The sequence below is a fragment of the Cnephaeus nilssonii genome (assembly GCF_951640355.1).
Source record: "Cnephaeus nilssonii genome assembly, chromosome: 7".
NCBI lineage: Eukaryota > Metazoa > Chordata > Mammalia > Chiroptera > Vespertilionidae > Cnephaeus > Cnephaeus nilssonii.
Window position 1 is genome coordinate 86653887 of NC_137078.1, and position 19814 is coordinate 86673700.

The window sequence follows — 19814 nt, forward strand, 5'->3', positions numbered from 1 at the left end:
AATTTATCTCCTTTGGCTGATAACTATAATTTTTTTCTCTTTATGTTAGGGAATAAGAGCTTTGAGGTGCGTGAATAAAAGGGAGGTAGTGGATAACTCATGTTGGTCAGGGTGGCCTTGGTTTTTAATTTTTGATGTCTCACTCTTCTCTGTACTAGATTAAACCCCTGATCAATTTCTAGGGCTTGGAGAGTATATGTATATTCTGTCTTGTGATCTGGTGAGCTACTAGGGATTTTAATTCTAAAACAGGTAGAACTTGGACTATTCAGATTGGGTTCTCTTCTCTGCTATAAGACTGGAGGTCCAGACACCCTCCCCAGCCTCACCTTCAGACGGGCCAAAACACAAGAGCCACTAACTGTGGCTTCATTCATTTGATAGATATTTATTGAGCATTCTTTCTGCACCTAGCTTGGTGATAGGCATTAGGATTAGGGATGACTGATCATCACCCTTAAAAAATTCACAGTCTAGTGGGAGAGCAAGTAAGAAAATCAGTCATTTTAGCGCTGTGTGATGGGCTAGGCATTCACAGGATGTTATGGAAGTTTAAAGAGTGTGCAGGGGAGAGAGAGGCAACCTTTGGTGCAAGGCATGTCAAGAGATATTTCACTTGAGCTCAGTCTTGGAAGACCTTAGAAGTTGGTGGGGGTAGTGGTGGGTGGTCAGACTCGAGCAAAAGTATGAAAGCAAGGCAGGCTGGTGTGGCTCCATCGTTGAGCTCTGACCCATGCACCAAGAGGTTGCCGGTTCAATTCCCGGTCAGGGTGTGCAGGAGGCAGCCAATGGATGTGTCCCCTCTCATCGATGTTTCTCTCTCCCTCTCCCTTCCTCTCTCGGTAAAAAATCAATTAAAAATCTTTTTAAAAAGAAGTATGAAGGCAGGAGAGAACATGATGCAATGGGGAGCTATGGGAAGGTCTCTAGACTTCATGGAAGGGTATGTATGTATGAAGATGTGATAGATGAGCCATATAAAGGGACCATATTGTGAAAGACCTTTTCTACTTTCCTAAATAAAAGATTTATTAAGGAATTATCAAGTAGGAGTCTTTTCATTCATCCAGTGTTAGGTGTTTAGTGTTTCTCTTACTGTTCTTTCTTGAGCAACTGAGTTTTATCATATTTTATTTTTTTGATTTGTTCTTTTTATGATAGCTGAATTTGGAGCCGTCTTTCCCTTTATGCGTTAAGTGACTCCACTTTAAGTACTATCTAGTCAAACCCTACACTTAGGCATTGTGGAGTGGATGATGTATAGCTTTTAAGGCAGTTGGAAGGAGGAGGATTTAAATGACCTTCAAAGGCTAATGTCAAGCCCCCATGTCAGTGTCACTGCAATTCATGCATGCATGGAGAGTGGGAAAAGGAACTTAATTATGGAGGAGGGGAATCGTAACCCTGCTTGAATGAGTAGCTGAACGTCCTGGGCCTGCCCCTTAGTCTCAAAAAAGACTTCTTACATTTGCTGCCAAAGAGGTCATAGGGAGAGCTCACATAAATACCATCCTCCCTCTTAGGTGTGTGAACAGTCTTTCTTTGCTTCCACAGGTGCAGAATAGGTTCACCAAATAGTTTTCTGATCTCCATTGGACAGAATTTGGCACTTATTGTCCTCCAGAAAATCAGTTCTTTAAGGCATGAAACATGGCAATTGTATGTCAGCAGACATTTAAAAACACCTTTTAACTTTCAAGGGCTGGCCTCATAAGATATATTTTGTACAAAAGTACCAGTTTATCAAAATGAGACTTGAATCATTTAAATCTTGAAAGGGGCTTAGTTTTAACTGCTGGTGTACCTTTTACCAGCAAAATTCTTGTTGTCTTTTAATGGTGCTGTCCGTCAGGAGGTTTGTGATGATCAGAGGTTAGGCTCCTTTCTTCTGCTAACTTTTGGTAACTGTTCAGAAACTATTACATTGTTTGGGATGAGGAAACCCACGGTGACCCATGTCACTATCGTTTCGGATTATCAAATAGCTTTCCATAATTAGCTTGGATGACAGTAGAAGCCAGCCTTATGCAGTCAGGAACTGTTCCAACATGGCTACAGTCTGAATGACCAAAGGAATGGTCACAGTCACCCTCCTCCATCTCATTAATTTGTTTTGGGAAATGGTATCTGTGAGGCAGAGCTCTATCTTCGGCTCATCAATACAGGGTCTGAACAGGAAAATCTATTTCTATGAAATCCTTGAGAGTTGTTGAAACTCTTAGTACTTTAAAAATAACTTTTTTATTTGGGAGGGAAAATGCTATACAAACATGGCCTCGGTTGTTGCCTGTACAACATATATATTCATGCAGTTCTTGCTATTTCTAAAGTTTGGGGAAAAGTTTTATGTTAATCCAAATAAAATTTTAATTTTTCTAAATACATATTCTTATCTTAATACTTGTTGTTAGATTTTCTTAGGAGGTAGAAAAACAAAGCTCAGTCTTAATTTTTTATCTGTGTAAGCACTTTCCCTCCATTGTAATAGAAGTTCTTAAGTGCCCAGACTATGACAGAGCCCATTTTCAAAGCTGTTCATAGAGATTTAGCTATGCAATTTATTTACCCTTGGTCACCAAGAAAGAGTAAAAACCAAAGAACCAGATGGCTACTGAAGGAAAAATGTAACAGCAAATTTTTGAGGGGCTAGAGACCAGAGAGCAAGAAGAATGCTGGGGGGTGGTCTCAGGGAGCTGTGATTGGTAGTGACAAAATGGAAATAAGTAATGGAAATGTTAGGCTACTATATACTAAAGACAAAATTCCATTTTTGGCTTGGAATTGTCTTTCTAAGGGAAGCCTTTGTAATGATTGAAATGCCACAGAATTCATCTGGCTTTTTGTCCCATGAAGGCATTAGAATTTAAAACAGATCCTTTAACATGATTTATGGGAAACAAGAAATACCAGTTCAATTAGGGCAGGTGGTATTTAAATACCCTTCTCTGTGGGATGGGGCTGTTCCCACCAAAATTGTTTGTGGGTAAAATCACAACAAAGATCCACAAAGTACAGCTATATGTATATTTAAAAAACATCAGTTTCTTGCATTTGGCTAAGTGTTAAAGGTTAATTTAAAATATTAATGCTGAAAAGATTAATTTAAGATATTAAATCTAGGCAAGAATACATGTACATATTGTAATTACTTCCTTTTTACAATTAAAGTAATTGGATTGTATTTAATGACCTATTTACATTTAATAACTAAAAAGACTTATCTTTTTAGTATTCCCCATATGCAGAAAGAGGTAGGGAAAACTCACTTCTGATATAATTATCTTTACTTGGGCTAAAAAGGGAAAACAACTGTGCTTTTTAGAATGGTTAGAAGAATATTATTTTAAAACATACATATACAGTTTAGGAATTACCCATAGGAATGTATTTTGGTTCATTGTCAAAGAAGATGAAAGATTATCTGCTTTAAAAAAAGAAGTCCCCAATGACAAGATTCGATGAGCTGAACAGTACACAGAAAAAAAACCTTAAAGTGATTCTCAGGGACCCTATAGATAAAAGTAACCCGTCAGAAGTGATGGAACCCCAAATGCCTAGCTGTTTGAAAACAGAAATTTGTTTGAAAAGCATCTGAACATATTATCTGAGGCTGGCACTTTAAATGAGCCAGTGTTTATGTTGTTTAAAGTGAAAGTTGTGAAGCCTCTGAGCAGCTGGCTAAAATTGGGTGTAGAGAGAGAGAGAGCAGTGTGTTATCCTCATTAACACCATTTCAGTTCTAGGGTAAATATGTCAGGAAGGTTTTCTTGTGTTAGCCTACAGTCTTTTTTTCAAGGGGGAAGAAACTAGACTGGGGTTTGGTGGCACTTGTATATGAAAAGGAGAAATATGGGCATATTTGTCTAACTTCTTGGTTCAGGCATTTTGTGAAGAGTCAGTGCAGTGTCGTGGAAAGAGCATGAAGTATGGACACAGATGGGCCTGGGTTTAAAAGCTGTGTGACTTTGATACAGTTACAGAACCACTCTTAGTTTTCAGAATGCTACTACTTAACCTTGAAGAAGCGTTTTGAGGATTGAGATATTGAGTGGACATTATAGGATACAAAGAAGTTTTTAAGAATCCCACCTTGACTCCAGATAGCTGCTGTTCTAACTACTACTTCTGTTAGGTTTAAAGTTATTTTATTTCTCAGTTCCTGTACTCATAGAGTTGTATACTCCAAAAACCTGTGCTACAAAATAGAATATAGTGACTGCCATTAACAAAAGGTTCAGCATACCTCTTTGGAACTTTTGGAGAGGAAGACATGACTTCAGACTAGAAGGGTCAAGGAAGGCTTCTTAGAAGTGGTGACATTTGCCTTGGGCCTTTAAGATGAAAGGATTTTTGTTTTGTTTTGTTAATCCTCATCTGAGGATCTTTTTCCATTGATTTTTAGAGAGTGGAAGGCAGGGGGAGAGACTAAGAGAGAGAAACATCCCCAAAACCGGTTTGGCTCAGTGGATAGAGCGTCGGCCTGCGGACTGAAAGGTCCCAGGTTCGATTCCGGTCAAGGGCATGTACCTTGGTTGCGGGCACATCCCCATTGGGGGGTGTGCAGGAGGTAGCTGATCAATGTTTCTCCCTCATCGATGTTTCTAACTCTCTATCCCTCTCCCTTTCTCTCTGTAAAAAAAAGTCAATAAAATATATTTTTAAAAAAAGAGAGAGAGAGAGAAACATCAATGTGAGAGAGAACATCAGTAGTTGCCTTCCGCACAGGCCTGACCAGGGCTTGGGATCAAGTTTGCAACTGAGGTATGTATGTGCCCTTGACCACATTCAAACCTGGGACCCTTCAGTCCGTGGGCCAATGCTCTGTCCACTGAAAAAACTGGCTAGGGCGGATTTTTTTTATTTATTATTTATTTTTAAAGAAATGCCACAATCCCGATAATAATCCCTTTGAGACTATTTTACTTTCAAAGTACCTAAAGTGAAAATACTGAATTGACTCTTGACTATGATTTTGGAAGACTGATACCCTTTGTCTTAATTCTTAAAATTGGCATAATATAAGCAGGGGCCATCCATTTCTTTCTCAGAATTTGTCTCCACACTCATGGAGAGCCTGTCTCAGAAGGTAAGAGGCCTTCCTACTACAAGCCTCCACTGAGATCAAAGAAAAGAGACCAATTAGAAGAGACCTTTGTGTAATGCTCAGTGCTATTTAATTTGATCTGCTCTCCTTAGATTGTTTCATTACCATTAGGTGAGTCCAAACAAACTCAGCATTCCTTTGAATTAGTAATAATGAGAGATGCCAGTTACTGAGTACCTGCTGGTGCTAGACACCCCTCTAGAAGGCTCACATATGTTATCTCATTTTATCCTTAAAACCATCCTATGTGGTTGGTTTTATTTTTCCCATTTTACAGGTGAGGCTCAGAGATTAAGCAGCCTGAAGTCATATAGCTAGTGGCTCAGGGCGTCCTTGATTCCTTTGACTGAACGTGTCTCTGGGTTCAGTATTGATTTTAAATGTGGTTAGCACCTATATGAACATTAACTTTAAAAAAGAAAAGATAAATTTTCATTGTTCGTAATTATGATCATTCAAAAGGATAAATTAAATATGTTATTCAAGTATGTTATATACTTACAGTGATACTACCTTTTCTATTTGCTATGCTTGTTTGATTTCAGAACACCTACTTTTTCCTGTTATTTCTTTCTTTTAAAAATTTTTAAAATTTATATATATATGTATATATATATATTTTTTTTTTTCCAGAGAAAGAGAGAAACATCAATTTGTTGTTCCACTTATTTATACATTCATTGGTTGATTCCTGTGTGTGCCCTGACGGGGAATGGAACCCCTAACCTTGTTGTATGCGATGACGCTCTAACACTGAGCTAACCGACCAGGGTTCCTGTTATTTCTTCTAAAAGTATTCATGATAAATACTTATTAAAGATAAATTGAAATTAATCTGACTTTAAGAATTTTGCAATACTTCTTTATGATTGGGGACCTTGCAAAACTACAGTGGAAATCAATTCTGACTTGAACAGAAAGCACGGGGCTGTTATTCCTTGTAGAAGGAAAACAAAGGAGGGAAAAGCCCCGTGATTACCCTCTCTTTCTGTCTAAATCTCTTCTAACCATGGAGCAGGGTGAGGGATCTCAAGCAGAGCATGTTGTTCTTTTTGAAGAGACAGAGATTGTAGCTCAGGAGAGGCTAAGGAGTCTAAAAGCTGTGAGGTGGAGTTCTGGAAAGGTGAGAGCTGTGCAGAAAAAAATTGCTCTAGGAATCTCCTCAGGGTCCCCTTCAGTCTTTGCTGACCTCACACAGGCCTGGAGACAAACTCCAGGAAGTTAGGGAAAGATGACCAGGAATCCCAGAGCAGGGAGGTGTTCGAGTTCCTACCAGCCAGCGTGAAGAGCCCATGTTGCTCACTGGGAATGTTCAGTAGAGATGGTCGAAGGTCCACATCTTCGTACTAGAGTTAAAATAGTCATAAAGACTACTGTAGACCCACCCTAAAAAAAGCTTAAAAACAAGCCTTCAGAGGTACCAAACTGAATGAAAAGTAACTTAACTGCCTACCAGAATAAAGCTTAACATTCTTGAAATGAAGACAACAATACTAGATACTCAACATTGTAAAATCACAATGTCCAACATCCAATCAACAGTTAACAGACTCGCTCAGTGCTTGAGTGTCGATCTATGAACCAGGAGGTCAGGGTTCGATCCCCAGTCAGGGCACATGCTCGGTTTGCAGGCTCAATCCCCACTAGGGGGTGTGCAAGAGGCAACTGATTGATTTATTTTCACTCACATTGATATTTCTCTCTCCCTTCTTTTCCCTTCTTCTCTCTCAAAACAATTAAACACAGCCCTGGTCAGTGTGGCTCAGTTGGTTGGGCGTGGTCCCATGCACTGACAGGTCATTTGTTCTAGTCCTAGTTGGGGCACATGCCTGGGTTGTGGGGTTGATCCCCCCAGTAGGGGACATGCAGGAGGTAGCCAATTGATGTTTCTCTCTCACATCAATGTTTATCTTTCTCTCCTTCTCCCTTTCCCTTCCTCTCTTTCTAAGCTCAAGCTGATTTGGCTCAGTGGATAGAGCGTCAACCTGCAGACCAAAGGATCCCAGGTTCAATTCTGGTCAAGGGCACATGCCCGGGGTCGTGGGCTCGATACTGAGTGGGCGGCATGCAGGAGGCAGCCGATCAATGATTCTCTCTCATTATTGATGTTTCTACCTCTCTCTCCCTCTCCCTTCCTCTCTGAAATCAATAAAAAAATTTTTTTAAAAATAAAATAAAATCAATAAACATCCTATATAAAAGGCTAATGTGCAAATTGTCCCTTTGACCTGGAGTTGGACCAGGGGGTGGGACCAGCCAGCCAACCCCCCATGTCCCCTCCCCCAGCCAGCGTGGCCGGACCTGACCTGTGCACAAATTCGTGCACTGGGCCTCTAATATATTATAAAAATAAAATAAATAAAAACATTTTTTATGAAATAAATACTGGAGTATGAATCGTGTCTGTCTCAGTCTCTCTTTCTTTTTGTTAATCCTCACCTGAGGGTATTTTTCCCATTGATTTTTTAGAGAGAGCGGAAGAGATGGGGAGAGAGAAAGAGAGAGAGAGAAAACATTGATTGGTTGCCTCCCAAACTTGTCCCAACTGGGGCCAGGGAACAAACCTTCAGTCCAGGTATGTGCCCTTGACTGGGAATTGAACCCAAAAGCCACCACTGAGCAACACCAACCAGGGTTCGTCTCTGTTTCTGTTATTTTTTGTTATTTTCATAGTGTTGTTTGGTGAAATTTGAATATTGTAAGACAGTTATAGAATCAGCATTTTAGGGTTGGAGAGAACTTTTTTTTTATCCTTACCTGAGGATATTTTTCCATTGATTTTTTATTTATTTTTAAAATATATTCTTTATTGATCTCACAGAGGAAGGGAGAGAGAGAGAGGGAGAGAGATAGAAACATCAGTGATTAGAGAGAATCATTGATTGGCTGCCTCCTGCATGCCCCCTACTGGGGATTGAGCCCGCAACCTGGGCATGTGCCCTTGACCGGAATCAAACCTGGGACCCTTCAGTCCACAGGCTGATGCTATATCCGCTGAGCCAAACTGGCCAGGGCAAGGTTGGAGAGAACTTTTAAAGATCATCTTGTCTACTCTCACATATTATAGAAAAAGAAATATATTTCATTAATTCTGAGATGTACATTTTCTTTTTTAAAAAGTCTTTATTGTTGAGAGTATTACAGATATTTCCCTACATCCCCCCATTTCCTCCCTACGCCCAGTTCCGCCTTGCCCCATACATTTTAACTTCTCTTAAGTCATGATGCAGCTTAACAGTTACTGGAATCTTAGATTCGATGCCATATGGTAAAAGCCCATTAGGATTGTGGCTTCTCCATAAATTCTTAGTGGTACAGTTCAAGGCTTCTGCTTATATTACCCCCACCTGGAAAACCTTTTCCTCTTTATTTTTTATATCCAGATTCTGCTCAGATCAGATTTTTATACCAGGAAATCTTCTCAGTCCCTTCAGTTCACAGTGATCCTTTCATTTTTCCTATTGTCATTATTGACTACATCATTTATTTGATAATTGAACTTGTATTTATTTCCTATACTAGAGGCCCGGTGCACGAATTCGTGCACGGGTGGGGTCCCTCAGCCTGGCTGGCGATTGGGGCCAGCCAGCTTGGGGGGTGGGGGGGCCACGGGAGGTTGGCCGGCTATGGGAGGTTGGCTGTGGGAGTGCACTGACTACCAGGGGGCAGCTCCTGCATTGAGCGTCTGTCCCCTGATGGTCAGTGCGCGTCATAGCTATTGGCCGATTGTCTGGTCCTAACGGTCGCTTAGGCTTTTATATATATATATATATATATATACTAGTAGCCCATTTGCAGGAAGAATCCTGAAAGCGGCCGCTGCCGCCACGTGTGCTGCCGCTGCCGCGTGCGCTGCCGCTGCCGCGTGCGCTGCCGCTGCCACTGCAAGCCTGCACCCCCGCGCTGCTGCCGCCTGCTCCGCTCGGCCCCGCTCCGCCCAGCTCCACCCCGCCCGGACTTTCCCTCTGGCAGCCACCTTGCTTTCTGTTTTAACTCCCTCTTCCTTCTAAGTCTTCACTCCTCCCTCCCTCCGCGTATGCAAATTAACCGCCATCTTTGTTGGGTAATTTTCATACTCACCCTGATTGGCTGGTGGGCGTGGCTTTGGCTGGTGGGTGTAGCGAAGGTGCAGTCAATTTGCATATTACTATTTTATTAGGTAGGATATATATATATATATATAGTTACTTTGGTTTTGTCTTCGCCTCAATTATAAATTCTTGGAGTCAAGGGAGGGATTTTATACTTCTTTGTGTCTTCTAGTGTCTGCTTGATAAATATTCTTTGATTGATAAGAGTACTATAATTAGTAGTTAATGAAGCTTATTAATGTTCTTTAATGGTGAAGAGAACCACATATAAAACATTTAGAACAGTGCCTGGCCCATAGTTAAATGCTAGATAGATGTAGAACTAGTACTTCCACAATCACTATCACTACCACAACTACTACAATAATCTGTTCTGTGCCAGACACCTTGTTAAGCATTTTATACATACATTAGAAGCCCAGCGTGCAAAATCGCATGGCCCCACCCACCTGCGTGCACCTCGCCGCACACGCAGCCCCACCCACCCACGTGCACCTTGCCACACACTCAGCCCCGCCCACCCACGTGCATCTCACTGCACATGCAGTCCCGCCCACCCATGCACGCCTCACCGCACACGCAGCCTCCTGGTGACCGGTGTTACGACCGCTGGGTTTTTATTGTATAGATTATTTTATTTTTCTTTACAACTTTACAAACTAGGAATCATTATACTAATTTAGCAGTTTAGGAAACAGACTAAGAGATTTGACTGCTTGCCATGGTCCCAAAACTAAATTTGCCAGTAGTGGGTTAAAACCCACACCTCTACCTCTTAATGTCTCTGTTCTTGCTGCTCTATGCCACTGCTTATTTGGTTATGAGGGCTTTGGTAACAGCCTAGTAAACAGAGGGTAGAAAGAAAGAATGGGTACTTACTTTCCTCTCTGCTTATGGACTTTTTCTTATAAATAACACGTATTGAGTGGTGAATAGACCTTGTGAGAAGTAGATGTACCCTGCCCTTTGCTGCGGACTCTTAGTTGCTGGCAGCTTGGCTGTTAGTGACAGGTGCGTGTGTGACACTGTTTCAGGAATGAATTCTTGTTACAGTTAGCAGAATAGAATAGTTGATATGGAATTATATATCTGTTTGCTCCATAATTCCACTCCCTAGTATTCCGATGTAATTGTGATTGCTAGGTCTCATCACTTAGTGTATTAACAGTCACATTCAGGACTGCTGGTTCTGCCTACTCCATGACCACATAGTGTGTTTGTATATTGCCCTGAGCTGTCAGCAAGACATTTTGCTGAATATCCTTTTTTGTTGTTGCTCTGCAACCTTTTTTCCCTGGCCTTTCTCAGTTGTGTAAAGTAAGTTTCTTTTTTGGCCTTTCCATCCCAAAGAGGGAGCAGTTACTGCAGAGAAGCTTGAAGTATGAAGTGAGGCATCATAGAGATTAAAATGAATGGTTAGACAGCTGGCAGGATGAAATGAGACTTACTTGGTGCCTGGTGTGTGATTTGGCTCTGATTATCTCCTTTCTCCCTCATTTTCAAACCTGCCTCTGTATCTAATCCACCAGTGGGTACTCCAGTACCTTGTCTATAGGGAGCTTAACCTAGTGCAGTACTCACTGCTCCTTGCAGGAACCAGCCTCGCCCCCATCCTCTCCATCTCTGAGGAAGGTAGTAAAGTGGGATTAGACAATCTTCCATAAAAAACAACTGTGTGTTTCCCATATGGTAGCACATGCCCAGGTTTGGCTTCCTCCCAGGTACTCAAGCCCAGGTACTTGGAGAAGAATAATGCATTTTGTATCTTCTTATCTCAGATTTTTGAGCACCACCAACTGGATTTCACTCTCTTCTGTCATTGGGTATAAATAAGAAAGGAAGCTCTTAAAAATGAAGACTATTGTTATCTATTATAATATTGCAAGTTATTTTTTTAAATATATTTTATTGATTTTTTACAGAGAGGAAGGGAGAGGGATAGAGAGTTAGAAACATCGATGAGAGAGAAACATCAATCACCTGCCTCCTGCACACCTCCCTACTGGGTATGTGCCCGCAACCAAGGTACATGTCCTTGACAGGAATCGCACCTGGGACCCTTGAGTCCGTAGGCCGACGCTCTATCCACTGAGCCAAATCAGTTAGGGCAATATTGCAAGTTATTGACATATTTCTAGTAATCTTGTGAACTGATTTGTTGAGGTTTGATACTTTTTTATGTTGGTACTTATTTTTCAAAGCAACTTGGTTGTTTTTCATGTTAAAGTCCTCTGTGATTATAATGCTCAATTGATGATTATAGCTCAAAGAAATCTGGAACTTGAGAAACCACAAATGTTAGGGGTAAGATTTCTCCATTTCTGAATAAAATCATTTATAATTTATATTTATTTAATCAGTGTCTAAAGGTAAGCCCACTTAGATGGGTAGTAAGGAATATTTCAAACCATTTCATTTTGATGAATTGGCTATTGCTAGAAATTGGCATTAAACTGGGACAGTAAAATGAACTTTGTGTCTGTGACAAAGTCATCAATGATAACATTGTAGACCTCTGTATAATTTAAGTGGATACATAACAGGGAACTTGAGCCAAGATAGAGATACAAGAAATATTTTATGTCAATAAATCTTTTCTTTGGAGTTCAGAATACTTTGCAAACAAAATCCCAGTTTCATATAGCATCTTTTAAGAGGTTTTTTTTTTTTTCAGTGCAGCTCACAGCTGAACTAGAGGATGAATTGAGACTCCCCACACCACACCACCCCACCCCAACCCCCCAGTTGCCAGTCATCATTAGACTAAGGACTGGAATCCAGGTTTCTGACTCACAGTTTTGGTGGGGGCTTTTGGGTTTTTTTAAAAAATATATTTTGTTGATTTTTTTTTTTACAGAGAGTAAGGGAGAAGGGGAGAGAGTTAGAAACATTGATGAGAGAGAAACATCAATCAGCTGCCTCTGCACATCCCCTACTGGGGATGTGCCCGCAACCAAGGTACATGCCCTTGACCGGAATCGAACCTGGGACCCTTGAGTCCGCAGGCCGACACTTTATCCACTGAACCAAACCGGTTAGGACCGACTCACAGTTTAAATCTATTTTCTTTTGGACAACCAGATGGATCCTACTCAAAGGAAAGCCTAATTTTGGCCATTTAAGAGGCAGTTTTCTATGGAATTAGGTGAAACTAGAAGAAACCAATTTTGAATGGAAAATGATCCCCCCAAATTTTAGTTTTAAGAGCAAAGCTGTGATTAGAGCTTGAAGAATAATAAAAGAAAGAACAAAAGGTGGTATTTCCCCCCAAAAGATAATAGGAAATTACAGAATTACCAGGTGTGAATGGTCCTTGATAAATATACAGTGTGCTCAAGAAGTGAGATATTGGCCCTGGCCTGCTTGCTCAATGGTTAGAACATCCACCTACAGACCGAAGGGTCACTGGTTTGATTCCTGGTCAAGGGTGCATATCTTGGTTGCAGATTCCCTAGCACCTCACGCCCCCTCTCGGGGCATGTGCAGGAGGCAGCGAGTTGATTGATGTATCTTTCTCACGTTGATGTTTCTTTCTCTCTCTCTCCCTCTCTTCTTCTCTTCCTCCTTCCCTCCATCTCCCCTCCTCCTTCCCCTCCCCCATCATCCCTTCCACTCTCTAGAAATCAATGGAAAAACATCCTCAGGTGAGAACTTTTTTTTAAAAGTGAAATACTAGAATTTAGAAGTCCTATTTCCTGGGCTGCTTTCCCCCAACCAAATTAGGACAAGAAGGAGCCTTACATTTATTTAATGTAGGTCCATAGCTGGTATTCCTTTATGAAATTAGAAATTTCTCCTTGTTTTACATCACAAATAAGCTCTTTTTTCTTGTTTCTCCCAATCAGATACGTTCTCTGTCCACCCTGGGAGTTCCATTTCTGTCTTATCTTTTCCACATTACTCTAGTGACCTAAACTAATTTGTCAGTAGCACCTTGTGTTTGGAGAGAGTCTGGTTATATTTGTAGATTCAGCTCCACACTGAATTTCAACAGGATGTGGGTGGGTGCGTGAGTCTATAATGAGGCATTCCTGCTTGTGGTTGTTGCATGGTAGTGAAGATGGCTATATTCAACAGTAAATTCATGCTTCTTTAAACATTTTAGTAGATAAACTTAGATTACAGTAAGCCTGTGTGCTGGCTCTCATTTTTAAGTTAAATGATTATTTGACTTTTCAATTGAAATTCTTTATGCATATTCTTTAACATAAAGAATCTTATCTCTTGAAAGAGAAAACTGGTGTACAAAGTAAAGCTCTTCTCATATGCCCCCATCCAAAACGCTGTTAACTATAGAACAGTGGGAAATGCTGAAGTGAAAGCAGAAGTCCTAATTGCCACACATACAACATCCCCACATGTTGTCGTCCTCTGCTATTGCTGATCAGCTTTTTGGAGGTATGTTTCAAAAAGGAACTGCCTTGAAAGGCATTTCTGTTGTTATGGTTATTGGTATAGCTCAGATATACTTGATTTTGGATGTGACTATAGAAATATAATGTTATCTAAATGAAGTGTTTATTTATTTATTTATAATAAACCTCATTGCCGGGATGAGCAGTCATCTGTCTTCTGTCCTGTTAATAACAGGAATTCAGAATATGGGTTACAAATGCTTCCTCTCTCACATGCAGCCTTCATTACCTTCTTCCACCCTACCAATTCCTACTTCTCACCTCCTTCCACTCCTGTCCCAGTCTGCAGAATTTTAATAATTAGTTTATGTGAAACGAAAAGGTTGGAAATCGCTGGTCTAGACTAGTCAGTATACTGCCAGGCCATGGCTAAGAAGGAATGCCTGAAGTCTTTTCTTTGTTCTCACTCATTCTTAAGTCCCTTAGGCTGACAATAGTCAGGGGTAAAGATGGGGTTTGCTGTTGAGCCTGGCTGGATGTCTAGTGGTCCAAAGCTTTTTTTTTTTTTTTTTTTTTTTACTTTTATGGGAGCCAACTCCCAAATCGGTCTGGGAGCCTCCCAGGGTGTAAATAATTGAACCTCAGGACTCTGTGTGAGTCTCAGGACTCTCATCCTTTGGGCCATTCTGGATCCTGCAGATTCTGGTAACTAGATGAATCTAGACTGGAGATGGGCTTGATTCATGGCCAAGATTCACCTAAACCTGCCACTGACTTGGCTTCAGAATGTAAGTGAAGGTTAGCTACATGAGGAGGTTATGGCAGGTTAGGCAGAAGCAAATTCAGAGTTTTAGAGCTTCTGAAAGAGTATCTAGCTTAGTCCCTTTATTTTGCAGATGAGGAAACGGTAGCACAGAGTGAGAGTTACCTTTAATTTAGAAGGCATTGTAAAGTCATCCATTACCTGTCAACATGACGTTTAGGAATGTCTCCCCTAAAATGCCCGACAGCTGGTCACCCAGAGGATAGTCTGGGGAACTCATAATTTGTAAAGAGAGAACAGCTGTAATTAAAAGGAACTAACTGAATTGAAACTCTTCCTCTGTAACTTTTATCTTCTCAATGGTTCTAATTTAATTCCTTTCCCATATAACATCCCCCAAGGTCAGACCACCTCAAACCCCCAAATTAGCCAATATCACTATAGGATATACTTTTCTTAATCAAAGTATAACTGAAAAAGAACTTTATTGATTCTATAAAGACATGGCATTCTATACTCTTTCATGTATTTAAAACTTCTTTTCTGAGCTATGAATCACTACTTTCTTGGTTTTCTTCACTTTCTCTTCATTTCTGTGACTGGCACTAGCATTTAGCTCTTTCCATGAAACTTTAAAAAAAAAACAAACCTACATTTTATCACTTTGTGAGTCTAATTGGTACAAAACTACCAGGAGTTTTGGTAGCAGAACTCACCCCTGTAACCTGTCTGTGATTTCTATTGTCTCCTTCTTAGCCTGTGAAGAGTTTCCCAGTTGGTCTTCTTACCCTCCAGCCTTCTTGTGCCCAAACGTAAATTCTTTGCTTCTGTTAGAATGATTTGTCTAAAATGCAAATTTGATCGTGTTAACTTCCTTAATTCAATGGTTCCTCAGCACTCAGTGCTTCAGAAATTTTCCACTAAGTGACTACTGATGATAGAGGAGCCTTTCTCGGCTGGATTTCCATGAGAGAATTAATCCCTGATACCATTAGACACCCATTATATGTAAATGTATTACTTTTCTCCAGTGCATCTGGAATGGTGCTAGTTACGTACAGTCTTGAGGAGAATTGAGAAAACAGTCTCTTGAACAATTTTTTTTGTTCTGTGGTTTGGATGAGGACCCCAGTATGAACGAGTGGAGGAAAGAGAGAATGTAAGTTCTTCAGTAGGTCCAGAAGATGACTCGGAGCCACTTCCAGAAAAAAAAAAAAAAAACAACACCAAATTTCATTTTTAAATGTATGTCATCTTTAAATGTATGTCACTATTGCATTCTACTACATAATAAGTCCAGGGTTAAAAATGTTTTAAAATATTTATTAATGAAAAAGTTGATTTTCCAGGAAGATTTTCCTAGGGTTCGTAGAACTACAAATAACTACATTTTTTACCCCTGTAGTGGACATTTTATATATGCTATATTACTTCCTATCTCTGGGAAAAGTGCCCAAGATCACACAGCTCGTCAGAGTCAGTGTTCTAACCCAGTATATCTCAACTCTACAACTTTAAACTGAGTTGAGAGTCAAGAACCTAAAAGTCTCTGCCCATTTCTAAGTTTATCTTCACCAGAAGGTAGGATTTTTTTTTTCGTAGTCAAATTACTATTGTGGTTCTGATCATGAGTAATTCCATACTTCGTATGCAAAACATAACTAACCTTGATTATCCAAAACAAAAGTAAGCAGTGATGCAGGTAATTCCATATAACAGGGAATCTTGGCTCTTTTTGGTGGCTCTGAAACATATTAAATGACTTTTTAAGTAGCAGATATACTTTTCTAATTGTTTTGTCTTGGTGGTTATTTACATATTGTCATTTCTTTTTTTCTTTTTTTAGTATGAAATGCTTCATGAATCTGCATGTCATCCTTGCGCAGGGGCCATGCTAATCTTCTCTGTATCGGTCCAATTTTAGTATATGTGCTGCCAAAGCGCGCACCATACTGTCATTTCTTGAGTACTCTTTATCTGGTTATAGGAGCTGGCTTTTTTGGCAAGAGGAAGCCATCTTGCTTTTGAAAATTTGGTTTTAGGTAAATCCAACCCAGGTGACAGAATTGACTCTTTTTGTGTCTGCTTACCCAAAGCACTTGGGAAAGCATAAATGCTAAAGTACCAAGGCCTTAGAAGTTGCCCCTCACTCCCTGCCTCCCCAATCTGGCATTTACCTAGCCATCTGGAATCCAGTTTCTATTAGGTGTTCAGAGAGAACTTCTGGAATGCCCTGTCAATGGCCACATTCAACACAGAATTTCAAGGAGATTTGGCTCTTTTAGCTCCTCTGAGAAGCTGGAACAAGACTGAAATTATTGCTAATGGAGGGAACCACAGTGGCTGTTTTCAATCATCTCTGACGACACCTTTGAATTTCTGGTTCTCTCAGAAAGCTTGAAATATGGAAGTCTAAGGGCATCCCGAGGATGGTGTACAGAGCCTGTGAGGTTCTTTTTTTTGTAACCTCCTGCCTCCTTTGCTGTTCTAAACTTACTTTTCACCATGAATTACTAAAGATTGCATCTTAGTACCCGATACCCTTTCCATTAAGTAAAAGAGGAGAAGAATTAGACTAGAAGGAAAGTCCAGAATTAGGGTTAGAAAACCTATTGAGTCAAAGGGGAACTTTGCAGAGGAACGGAATGAAAATTATTTCCTTAGTAGACAAATATTCAGGAAACACCTCTGCACCCCAAAGATAGGCACAGCTGCCACGCAGTGCCTATTAAAGGGAGCTTCAGAGTTATGAGCAAACAGCTGATTCTCTTGGTTCTTGGGCTGTTGCTGTTGGTGACAGGAAACCTTGTTCCCCAAGCTGCTGGCTTCCTGTTTTATTTTTACTCTTAGCAGATCAGAATGTCCATAACAAGGAGCAGTCTGTTCCAAAGGGTTCTACTCCCCCTTTGAGCCTGAAGGGCTTTTTTTAAAAACTTTTGGTTGGACAATATGTTGGTTCACTTTTAAGATCTATGATATTTAGTTTGGTTTAAACATTTTGTATTCACAATCAACTTTTTGGTGATGAACTGGTGTTATAAGATTTGATGTAAGTAAACCTCTACTTTACTTTTTTGTTGTTGTTGTTTAAGAGGAGTTTGCAATATTGGGGACTTGGGTATGTTGCCTTTATGTTTCGCCTTTTTATTTAAAGTGAATCTGCCATTTTCCCTAGCATGAAAATCACTGGACTGTTTTGGATAGTTTTAGTTTTACAAAATAGGGAAATAGTACGACAGCCCAGTGGGCCATGGCTGCAGTCATACCATTTTGCTGAGACTAAAACCTGCTTCTGTCCTTGTGAAGCTAGCAATTTGGTGATCTAACTCTAAAACAATAGCTCAGAGTGAACCTGAAGTGCTGGGGGATTTCCTAGGGAAAGGGCCGACAGGATAAGAAACAGTAACTGGAAGGTTTCCAGATCTGCTCCAGACACTTCCTGCTGTCTCAAGAGCCTTTGGCCCAGGTGTGTAGAACCAGATGGGAGGGAGAAAGGGAACTGTTGGGTAGAAGAAAAAGGACGGGAGTCTTAAAGCACAGTTTGCTCGGCATCATGTTTGACATATTGAACATGTAAATTTTTCCTTAATATTCTTTCTGTCAATTTACAGACTAAACTTTAGTAGTGCTAATAGATACTGGCAGCTAGTATTTAGTTGTACATTAACAGTCATCCATCAGGAAGAACTGGAGAAATTGTGTCCTGATGTAGATCCATGGAATCACTATTGGCAACTTAATTTCATTGTGGAGATGAGATTATCAGAAACAAAAGCTCTTTTTTGATCCTTATAATTAATCATCTGGAATCTGATCTGCCCTGGACACCCCGAGAATAGGATCTGTACCTTCTAGGATCTGCTAAATGGGCTCTTTTCTGACCATAACTCCTTGCCTCTGGAGATTCTTGTTGGTTCGAGCATAGTTGTTTTAAGGTTTTTAGTTTTTTTTATGCTGTCTGCAGTACCCCAGCCAGCAGTCACCAGTGCAGAATTTCTGCACTTACCCAGCAATCCTTTACCAAACCTTAAAAAGGTGGTGGTTGGGGGAGGTGTTGAGGGGGTTCTTAAAAAAAAAAAAAAAAGGATAGGGAGAGAGAAGATTTTTTAAAGCTTGTTTTAGATCAGAGCAAGACAAAAAGACTTACACAGCCCTAGTGTGCCTGGAATTTGTGGTTGAGTAATACTTTCCTGTTATTTCTTTTTTAGGTTGTTTTTCATCATTCAGAACATTGCCTGAAGCAGGTCCACCATGCCGTTAGTAACGAGGAACATCGAGCCAAGGCACCTGTGCCGTCAGACGTTGCCTAGTGTTAGAAGCGAGCTGGAATGCGTGACCAACATCACCCTGGCAAATGTCATCCGACAGCTGGGCAGCCTGAGTGAGTGCCGCAGAGAGCCTGTGCTTTGCCCTCAGGGGTCGTTGGTGCTCTTTATTTAGTTTCCTTCCCCTCCTGTGTAACTATTTCTCCCCCATCTGCCTTCCCTAGGTAATGCAAAAATGTATCCCACCCCCCTCTCCCCAAAGAGAGGCTGCTTTTTGGTACAGACTCTTCCCCTCAACCCTTTCTTCATCTGCCACCACCCTCTAGGCTCCCTCCACCTCCCTCCCCACCTGCTTCTAAAGAAATCTGTAGGAAGGGTGGCAGGAAGGGCTGCAGCAGAAACTGCAGATGGAATGACAGAGCAGAATTCTGTGTGTGTAAAGTGGGAGGTTCACAGAACAGTATCTTGGGTTGGGGAATGTGCCTGTGATTGCACGAACTGTTCAATGTAGCCTGACTCGGTTGAAGCCTCAAATGTGCCAATAGTCACATCTACCCGACGTCCCCCACCCCCCTTCCCAAAGAGGAGTAAAGCAAACATGCACTCAGAGATTCTGGCTGACTTGTCTACCCTGGTACACATTTAATTGTGCTGCAAGCCCCCAGGTCCAAGTTCAGGGTACAAATTACTTCTGCAATCTCTGGGGTATTGGGAGTTTTGCAAGCTGCGTGAACACACAGTGACACAAATTGTAGCTGGAGCCATTCTTCTCCAGGAGGAGGATGGGGGGAGGGTGTAGTCCAGTCTGGAGCTGAGGGAAAGCCAGCTCAACTGTATCTTTTTTTTTTTTTTAATTGGCAAGAATGAATGAGACTGCCTTGGGTGGGGTACATACATGTGGTTTGGATTTCATTCTGAATCAAGCTGACTTTGTTTGCTTGAAGTTGAGGTATGGGAAGGGCAGATGCTTGGATAGGCTGTGCATTTGTGTAGTGCCACTCCAGCTCCCCATAAGAACCTCCATCAAAATGGTATTTTAGTGATCTTCCTTAGCAAAGGCATCTTGGTGTGAATTATTTCAGACATTCACCCCTCCTGTCGAATCACTGTCCTTAGTAAAGGCAGTGGAATAGAAAGCCTGCATTCCCCCAGATAGTAATAGACCCTGCCTTTAAAACAGGGGCCTGAGGAGACAGAGCTCAGTGACCAGATGATATATGGGGTCCGAGATTCCTA

The 19814-nt window shown here is 40.9% G+C and overlaps 1 protein-coding gene across 3 annotated transcripts in view; it reads left to right on the forward strand.

The window, feature by feature from the left end:
- Positions 1-19814, forward strand: part of WASF2 (WASP family member 2) — a gene marked incomplete at its 3' end in the record, with an annotated part of 66801 nt that overhangs the window by 28473 nt on the left and 18514 nt on the right. For 2 of the 3 annotated variants that reach the window (XM_079776515.1, XM_079776517.1), the window contains exon 2: positions 18522-18694. In XM_079776515.1, the coding sequence (XP_079632641.1) occupies positions 18565-18694 (130 nt within the window). In that variant the 5' untranslated portion in view covers positions 18522-18564. Of the gene's footprint in view, positions 1-16932; positions 17363-18521; positions 18695-19814 lie in introns of those variants that run through there. The other variant, XM_079776516.1, reaches the window with a different exon arrangement.